The sequence below is a fragment of the Amphiprion ocellaris genome, chromosome 10 (genome assembly GCF_022539595.1).
Source record: "Amphiprion ocellaris isolate individual 3 ecotype Okinawa chromosome 10, ASM2253959v1, whole genome shotgun sequence".
In the NCBI taxonomy this organism is placed as follows: domain Eukaryota; kingdom Metazoa; phylum Chordata; class Actinopteri; family Pomacentridae; genus Amphiprion; species Amphiprion ocellaris.
In genome coordinates, this window is record NC_072775.1 from 22,180,655 (window position 1) to 22,190,730 (window position 10,076).

General features: G+C 36.9%; 1 protein-coding gene across 1 annotated transcript; it reads left to right on the forward strand.

The window, feature by feature from the left end:
• The first annotated feature begins 3,283 nt into the window (after nucleotides 1–3,283).
• LOC111570413 (chemokine XC receptor 1-like) lies at nucleotides 3,284–9,753 on the forward strand. The gene is made up of 2 exons (XM_023273164.3): nucleotides 3,284–3,360; nucleotides 7,295–9,753. Exon 2 carries the CDS (start codon nucleotides 7,319–7,321, stop codon nucleotides 8,402–8,404), a length of 1,086 nt encoding a protein of 361 aa, XP_023128932.2. The 5' UTR covers nucleotides 3,284–3,360; nucleotides 7,295–7,318; the 3' UTR covers nucleotides 8,405–9,753.
• The last annotated feature ends 323 nt before the right edge of the window (nucleotides 9,754–10,076 follow it).

The window sequence follows — 10,076 nt, forward strand, 5'->3', positions numbered from 1 at the left end:
TCTATTTATCAATTAGCCTGTCAACACGATTAACTAACACAATGTATCATTAGATCACAGGAGTGATGGTTGCTGGAAATGTTCCTCTGTACCACTATGTAGATATTGCATTAAAAATCAGCCGTTTCCAGCTAGAATAGTCATTTACCACATCAACAATGTCTAGACTGGATTTATGATTCATTTAATGTTATCTTCATTGAAAAAATCTGCTTTTCTTTCAAAAATAAGGACATTTCTAAATGACCCCAAACTTTTGTATGGTTGTGTATTTTTTGAAGTCATGGTAGAAAACAATGACACACATTCTCAAAAAAACGAAAATTTGCTTCTTTGCAGATAAAAATAGCAACATATGAAGCCATTAAATTTCAGGCACAGTGTCAGATCTTTTCACATTGTTGAGAAAAAAAATCTGTCCACAGATTAATTAATTACGATAATTATAATAATTGCAAGTCTCACCCACAATGAATTTGTTCATTTTTTGATTTTGGGAAGTTAAAAAAAAAACAATCATATTCCTGCAGGATAAAGCTGTAAAGTAACACCTGAGAAGTTAAATTTTTTTTTACAGTTTTGCACAGTTACAGATGTCACAGAGTCACATATCAGTAAGACATCAACAGATTATGCTGGAGGCATGGCAAAACACACATAGAGGGCTCTAACCAAACTAAACTGGAAACCAAGCAAAAAACCATGACAAGCAGTCTCAGAAAATGAAATATGTTTGTTGTTGTATTTTGGAAATAACGAAGTATTACTATGCTATCGTAAGTTAATATAATGCAATTTATTATTATGCTATAATAAGTTACTACAGTAAATATGTGTAAAATGATCCATTAATCCATTTTCTATACACTGCTTAATCCTCATTAGGGTCTCAGGGGGCTGGAGTCTATCTCAGCTGACTGAGGGTGAAGGCAGGGGACACCTGGACAGGTCACCAGTCTATTACAGGACTACATATACAGACAAACAATCACACTTACATTCACACCTGTGGACAATTTACAGTTACCAATAAACCTAAGCATGTTTTTGGATTGTGGGAGAAACCAGAGAACCTGGAGAAAACCCACATATACAGGGAGAACATGCAAACTCCATGCAAAAAGATCCTGAGAAGGCCGGGACATGAACCAGGTATCTTCTAACTGCAAGGTGACAGTGTTAACCACCAAGCCACTGTACAGCCCTGTAAAATAATCATTAGTGTAAAACTGTATGTGTTTGAAACCACGTAAATCATGGTCAGGCAAAATACATCAATTTCAAAAGGTGTGTTATGAGGCAGAATTGGAAGGTGTAGACGGAGTTTTCAGTTCCAGAGATGCATCTTCCAAAAGGTAAAGGCTCAAAACCCCACAGAAGTGAAGCAGGTAGGCGTTGTAGAGAGTTGGATGGCAGAGAAGGATCTGAGAGTAAGGGTGTGTAGATATGAGGAAATTTCAAGGGATGTGAAAGTGTTTGGTTAAGGGCCACAAAGATGGGTAGCAGAATCTTCAAATCCATACAGTATTGAACAGGGAGTCAATAATGTTGCAGTGAACAGAACTTATGTTCTATGAAAGGAGTTCTAATAACAATATCGGCAATTCTGGGTTTATGAGATCAAGACCATATAGGATATAATTCAATACAGAGTATAATCACAGTCTATATCAAAATAAAAAATCTTATTAAGCAATGGGGAAAGATGATTCATGTTGTGTAGGTGGACATATGGAGGCTGAGTAACATAATTTATGTGTGCCTTAAAAGATAATGTCCCGTCCAAGGTGACATCCACACTCCTACTCTGAGTTCAAGTGGGAAGTATGGAATTATCACTGGTCGGAGAGAGGTTTAGCTGAAGTAGATAGAGCACTACAATGAAAAACTCAGTTTTATTTCTTTGAAGTTTGAGAAAATTGCATGAAGATTTGATTTCCACTAAGCAATCAGAGAGGCAAGAGAGTGAAGGAGTGGAAAAAAGTTTTTGGAATAACCGTGAGGTCTTCAAGTGCAATTTATTTTAGTACAGTCACAGCCATAATACTGAACAAATCCTAAAAAAGTTATTAAAAACTTAAAATTGATTGGTTCCATAACAATGCATAAGAAATTTTGAGTATTGGGTCATTTTAGTACCAGCAATCCACCAATGAAGGTCGTGCTTCTTATTAAAAGACATAATTTTTGTTGCAGTGCTTGCTGTCTTGATATAGCAAGCATATTTGAAAGTTCTTCAGAGACAAAAATGGCTAAAACAAGCAGGAAACATGCCTGAAGATACAGATTCTCAGCCAGGAAGGGTACAGCTGCCGCCAGACAGCCAGGAAGTGCAGATGCAGTCCTTCAGCAGTTGGATAAAACCAAACTGGTGTCCAGTGTTCCACCTGCACTGTATGTGGCCAGCTTTTAGATCATGGGTTAAGGTCCTACAAGGCTGTCATGAAGCCCCTGATCAATGAGAGGGAGAGGTTAGGCAGACGTCATTGGGTCCAAGCACACAAGAACTGGACAGGCAGGAGCTGAAAGAAGATTCTGTGGAGGCAGTATCATGGTTTGAGGATGCATGAGTGCTGCTGGTGTTGGTCGTCTCACTGTCTGTGATGGTACATTGAACTCTGTCAAGAATTGTGTCATTCTCAAGCCAGCCCAATCCCCAGACATGAGTCCTATTGAAAATCTGTGGATTATCAGAAGGTCTGTTTCAAAGTGTAAACCAAAGAATTTTGAAGAATTAAAAGCAGTAATTCAAGAAGAATGGGACAAGCTTACCTCTCAGCAATGTGAAAGGCTCATGCCAGCCAGGATTAGAGCTCTATTGCATGCTAATGGTCTACTGAATTTAATTGAATGATGTGCTGGTTTATTGATTTTTTTGTTCAATTTGAACACGTTATCTGTTGACTTTGATGCTCTAAACAATAAACAAAAAAGTTATTTGTGTTTGTTTGTGTCTGTCTAATGCAGCCACACCTTTTGAAACACAAAAAAGATTTTTCCACAAATATTTCATGACAGTAAAATTTTAAGGCTGTCCAAAAACTTTTTTCCACCACTGTATATGGCCAAGAGGTAGAAGGTAAATAATAAATACCAAAAACATAGCCGTGGTGAACAGCCCTGTTAAAGACTATGATCCCAAAAAGTATGCACTGAAAAGGAATATTAAGAGTTAAAGGGAACATGTTTATCACATGCATGAAACCAAGTGGCCTACAATCGTCATCAGTGTGGACAGTGTGAAAAATAATGCTTGGTTTCTGTTCACTTTTGTTCTTGATACTTAAGTTCATATCCCAGCAGTCAAACATTTAGTGATATTGTGTGACGGGCTCTGGTGTATATGCAACCTTTGTGCAGGTAAAGTATGTTTCCATATTTCTCAATTATTTGCTATAGTTGGGGTCTCTCATAAGGCTGGGTTTGACAAAATTGCAATTAAACTGTTTTTATGTTTTACATCCATTTCATAAATAAAATGTATAAAAATACAAATTTCAAAGAGTGTCTTTAAAAGCCTTTATTGTGCAAAGGGAAATATAAATTGTTTGAAGTCTTTTTTATTTATACATCTTTGTTACCATGCTGCCAGTTAGAGCTTTTTAATGCAAACTAATTTTATTTTATTGTGCATTTAAAATGAATGGCCTTCACAGCAGCAAACTGAAAACAACTGGTCAGAGTTACATCCTAACCATAGGATTCATCATTCTTTTAGTTAAAAAAAAGTAATAAGTAATGTGAAAATAATGAAATCTAACTCTATGATCAAGTCCTAGTCTAGCCTGTTCAGGTTTGAATTGCATTAAATTGAGATTTCTTTTCATGCTGTTGTATCCGTGCTCAATCTTACATGTATGGCTGCATTTTTATGACAAACAGAATTCAAGGATATTTTAATCACATCTGAATACTTCAGTTGGGTTGTGATACCAGTCCTGACACTGCTTCCCCAAACTAGTCTGAAGATATCTTAAAATATGTTTTTATGATCTTAAAGCACATTTTATATACACTTTTTCAACTTTGTGAGAACCAGACATAAATGAGAAAATATGCTTTTGTCATTTAGATAAGATAAAGCTACAAAAGATGTCAATTCACCATTTTTTTTATAATGTTCACATCTGACCATCTCATACTTATCAGATGATTTATTTTTTATTTTTGCTGTGCATATTTATGTTATTAATTAAAATGTATAAAATCTGGGGTTGTAGGTAACATTAGTTTTTGAGTTCAAATTTCTAAAAGAATTTGCATGGTTCTTGCTAATCTGTGTTACAATGCTTGAAGTGTCATAATTTGCAAAATAATATGGCTAGAGTCCTGAAATTTTGCAGACTCGCTGCAAATCATTACATTACAAATTTAATTACAAATCAGTACAAATCATTTATCTGATGGTGCAAATTTGGTCAAAAGTAGTTTTTTCCATTCTGGTATTAAACCAGCAATAAAACCTTTATTTTTCACTGGAAGAGGAAGAATTTTTTTTTTTTTTCCTGTGATTGGCACCAATAGGGGCTTCAAAAATGTAGAGTATGTTGCCAGTCAAATGCATATCATATGAGAAAAAAAAATATTAAAATTGCATTTTTTTGCATTTATGGCCAATATCTGAACATGCATTGAGCAGGTGTGATAGGTGAAAGCACTTCAGTAGTGGCCCCAGCTGGAAGGGTTAAAATTAATATTGTATGGGCTGAAAGAAAAACTATGGTTTTCCAAAATAGTGCTTCAAATATTTTGTTTTATTTTTTAAAAGTGGTACCATAAGCAACGTCGTGAAGTACATTACCGATCAAAAATTTGGAACACCCCAATTTTTCCATTTTTTTATTGGAAATGGTGCATGATAATGTCTCATTGTACTTTGAAATGAAAGCATTGAACAAATAAACAAATGTAGTTTAAAAAAATTAATTGAGAAACCAAAATGTATTCTAAAGTTTTGACTCATCAAAGTAGCCACCTTTGGCAGATATAACAGCTGAACACACTCATGGCATTGTTTCCACAATGGAAATCAAATATTCCTCAGAAAGTTCTTCCCAATTCTGTTGCAGAAGTTCCCATAAATGTGTGGCACTTGTAGGCTGCTTTGCTTTCACTCTTCATCCCAAACCAGCTCCATGGGCTTTAAGTCTGGAGACTGTGCTGCCACTCCATGTTTTCAATCTTACCATCTTGTTCTTTTTTTTCCTAAGGTAGTTCTGGCATAGCTTGGACTTATACTTTGGTTCATTATCTTGCTGTAGGATGAACTCCTGACCAACTAGGAACATACCAGAAGGTACTGCATGGTGCTGCAGAATGCTGTGGTAGCTGTTTTGGTTCAGGGTAGCTCTCATTTTGTACAAGTCAGACCCTGGATCCAGCAAAACAGCCCCAGACCATCACACTTCCTCCTCCATGTTTGACAGTTGATGTCACACACTGAGGAACCATCCTTTGGCCTACTCAATGGCGTGCAAAAATTCTGCATGATGAACCAAAGATTTAAAATTTTGATTCATCAGTCCATAATACCTTCTTCCAGTCTTCAAAAGTTCATTGATGGTCTTTCATGGCCCAGTCAAGCCCCTTTTCTCATTCTGATGTCTTAGCAATGGCTTTCTTGCTACAACTTGACCTGTCAAATCTGCAACTCCAAGTCTTCTCTTCACAGTTGAAACTGAGACTTCTTACTACGACTATGATTAAGCTGTGCTTGAAGCTGTTGTCCTGTGAGCCTCCTATCACCAAGCTGTTGACTCTCAGAAACTTGTCTTCTGATTCTGTTGTGGCTTTGGGTCTTCCAGACCTCTTCCTGTCAGAGTTTCCTTCAGTCTCTGAGTGCCTTTTGATGGTGAAGAAAACTGTATTCACTGACACTTTGACTTTCTTCGCAATTTCTCTGTAGGAACAATCAACATTTTTAAGTGTTTTTAAGTGGTCTGTCTCTCTTCTGTTATTAATTGCATTCTCCTCACTATTTTTTTATAGCAACACACTACTTTCTGCAGTACAATACTGTTCAAATAATGCTCTGGAGGGTATGGGATGCCATGGTGTGTTCCAGCACTACTTTTATGCAGACAGAGGGGGTTGGAAGTAATCAGGAAAAATTGGGACACCTGTAGGATTTGGTAGCACCAACTCTCAAGGCTTGATCAACCGCCATTGCCGCAGAACAGCTTTAAGTTATTAACCCATTTCTTGTTCCTTGAAAAAAGTGTTTTTGTATAATTGTGAAATGTACATTATTTTTCAGTTCTGGGTAACCTTACCTTTTTTTTTCAAAAACCTCTGACAGTTCACCATTTACCTTTGTACTATTTCAAGCTATTCATTGGACTTGAACTGTTTGAAGTTCAATTAAAAACCAGACAAATTGGGGCATTTTAAAACATTTGACTCATAGTGTACATTTTACTTGTTTTTGATTTCTTGTTCAAGGTCTGTTCTTCTGTTCATTATAACTTTGTCAGCAAAGACTTAGTCACATGAAACATTGTGTTGGGAAATTTGGTAGCAACAATACCTGGTGTACCGATGTCAACATTTAATCCCTGTTTTAAAGTTTTCTGGAATTTCCTGGATTTCTCAAAAGATGGTGATATTATACAATTTGGATGCATATTGTGTAAATATCTGTCATTAAGCCAAATGGCTTCAGAAGAAGTTCTAAGAACATGTTCTGTGGGTGATAAACTTGCCAAAATGTGGTCCATTTCTGAACATTTTGTCCATGTTGTTTTTACAGTGCATAATGCTGTAAGCATTGTTTTATAATGCTAATTGTACAACAACCATCATATTTTCTTTGTAATAAAATATGCCTCTGACTGGCATGATACTGGTGTTAATCACAGGAAAAGAAATTTAGCAGCTTAGGGTGAAAAATAAAGGATTTATGGTTATGGTTATGGTATATTGAAATAGATAGAAACATTGACATTGAAGACCATATGTACGTATAAAATGAGCCTGAAAAATGTCAGGACTGTACGTATATTATTACTTAAATTATTTCACTCCAGAAAGCTAGCTCCACAGATTGGGACAAAGAAAACAATGCAAAAGTCAACACGACCCAACCACTCTTTGTGAATTTTTAACTCAAGGACTATTGTGACTTTTGACCCCAGAATTTGCACATGGTCAACTCAATTAATGTGAAACATTTAAAAAAAAAAAAAAAAAATCAGGGTCATTCAGTGAATTAAGGCGGAATGACCCCCACGTATCATGAGAATATCATATTAGCCTGTATGATTTCCCTACCTAACAAAGTCTTTCTTATATTTAGGTTTTCTCTTCGTGCTGAAGGAAAATGGCAACAACTGACTACGACTACTACTCTATGGAGACAGAGGCCACAGGCCCCACCCTTGAACCAACCACTGACACAAGCGCGTACGATTATTACTCTGAATATGAAACCGAAGTGTGCGACAAATCAAATGCCGTAGTTTTTGGAGCAATCTTCACTCCTGTATTTTTCTCCTTTGTGGTGATCTTCAGTCTGTTGAGCAACATCCTGGTCATTGTGGTGTTGGTCAAGTATGAGAATCTCAAATCCCTCACTAATGCCTTCATCCTGAACCTGGCTATATCGGATCTCTTCTTCACCGCAGGTCTGCCCTTCTGGATCTACTACCACATGTATGGATGGACTTTAGGAGAGTCTGCATGCAAAATAGTGAACTTCATCTTCTACATTGGTTTCTACAGCAGCGGTTTCCTCCTCATTCTGATGACTATTCACCGCTATGTAGCTGTCATGAAACCTCTGTCTAACATTGTGTCCACCACAGGCCTCTGCAGTATCGTAGCATCTCTGGTCATCTGGGTAGTGAGTATCCTGGTTGCCAGTCCTGCCCTCATCTGCACTAGAGTCTTGGAATCACATTACTGTGTATATGAGAATTCTTACTGGAGCCTATGGGGAACCTACCAGCAAAATGCACTCTTCATACTGAGTTCAGTGATATTCATTTTTTGCTATTCTCAGATTATGTGCAGGTTGCTGCGACCCACTGTCCAAAGAAGAAGAAACAAAACTTTGAAACTCATTTTTATTCTCATGGTTGTTTTCTTTGTAGGATGGCTACCGTACAATGTAGTACTGTTTCTACAGTCTTTGTATTTGTGGCCCCAGTCAGCTACTGATGCTACAACTTTGGCTGAAAAATGTGAAGCCCACAAAAGATTGGATTATGCTTTTTACATTAGCCGATTTTTTGCCTTTTCACACTGCTGCCTCAACCCCGTCTTTTATGTGTTTGTGGGAGTTAAATTCAACAGCCACCTAAAGAAAATGCTGAAGAGCTGGGGTCACAAACAGAACAGCATCCGCAGCAGGCAAAGTCGACTCACAATCACATCACAAACAAGTGGTGAGGAGCTCTCGATCTAGGCCATATAATAAAATACTCTGTACCAGTAGAAAAGAAATCTCATTGAAAATCATGATCTCTAAAAATCCTGCCTTCTAAATGTTGTGATCTTCATGCCATACCTCTTTAACAAATCTCGGCTAACAAGGCATTCGAGTTATACTGTTTAAGCCATAATTAAAATGGAAAAAATATATCACAGCATTTGTAATTGTTTTTGTTGAAAAGAACTACTAATGGCTGCTTAATCATAAGACAGCATTACATATTTAAAAAAAAATCATACCCCAAAATAATTGCCTCATTGGTATCCTTGTAGTTAAACAATTTGAATAGCCCAATTTAAATACAGGCAACTTGGCTCTTAAGTTCATTTTAGTTTATGTGGTATGTGTCATAACCGCTTGGCTGTCATAAGACCCCGCAGCATTTTATCAGATACAAAGTATTACATTAGCTGAACTGTAAGTAGAAGAATCAATATTGGATTTAATTAGATGTAACTGTTAGCATTGCAGCTTTTCACATTAGCTCAAAACCTTGCTGTACCTATTCACAGTGCTGCACAGTGATCAAACTACAATCACTTCCTTAACAGCAGACATTTGCTCAGTGATCAGAGCAAGCAAACATGGTTAAGAGTTTTAGTTGTTCAGGTAAAATTTTAGATTATCTATGTGACTTTGAGTTGTTGGAACCAGGCAAGTTGGTTTAAGTGTCTCAGAAACTGTTGGGATTCCTCTAGAGTTTACAGAGAATGGTGCAAAAAACAAAAAAAAACATCCAGTGAGTGGCAGCTGTTAATGAGAGGGATTAACACCTTGTTAATTACAAAGGCCAGAGGAGAATTTGCAGACTGGTTCAAGCTGGCAGGAATAAAAGCACTCTGCAGCAGTGCTGTCACATGGGCTCGCAAAATATTTGAGCTGTTCTGGAGGCAAAGAGGCCTCCTCTGCATTAATGGGAAGGCACCTGACACACTGGGCTTGTAGTATAAGTAATAAGAAGCTTGGCAACAATGATGTGTAACATATCAACTTTCATCCAGCTTTCAACCTGTAATTAAGTGTGGTTATCTACTCTCCAATCAAACTGTGTTATAATAAGAGTGGTTTCAAAAGCATGATGATCGCCTGATTACACTGTACATGTTATTACAGCGAACATAACTGATTGTGATTCACTCTGATTAATGGCATTTTGTTTTGTGTTTTTGTGTCAATCACCTATGAATCTACATCTATTATTTTGTGGTTTTGTCTTCTAAAGCGGAATGTCCAAAATTAATGCATGTCAGAATGTATGTATGATAATGAATGATTTTCTGCACTCCCACTTGATGGGCTACTAAAATGATGTTGAAATTCCAGTACAGTGGCTTTCACTTCTCTTTTCCAACAAAATCCAGTCCAGCATGTCATAATAGGATGGTACTTAGATTCTGCTGTGATAGTACTTTTCTCTGGTCCCAGATGGACTGAAAGTACCTGGTAGTATTGCATATATAAGACACAAATGACACAATCACTGACAGAAACCTTGAGCAGCACTTCGAGTGACCCTGAATACAAGCCTGAGGTAAGGGCTCTTTGGTATTTTATCTGTTTTCAGTTGTATCACGACACATTTATTCGTGTATTAATTCATTTTACTGAAAGAAAACAGGTCTATACTGTACATAATGTCCACATC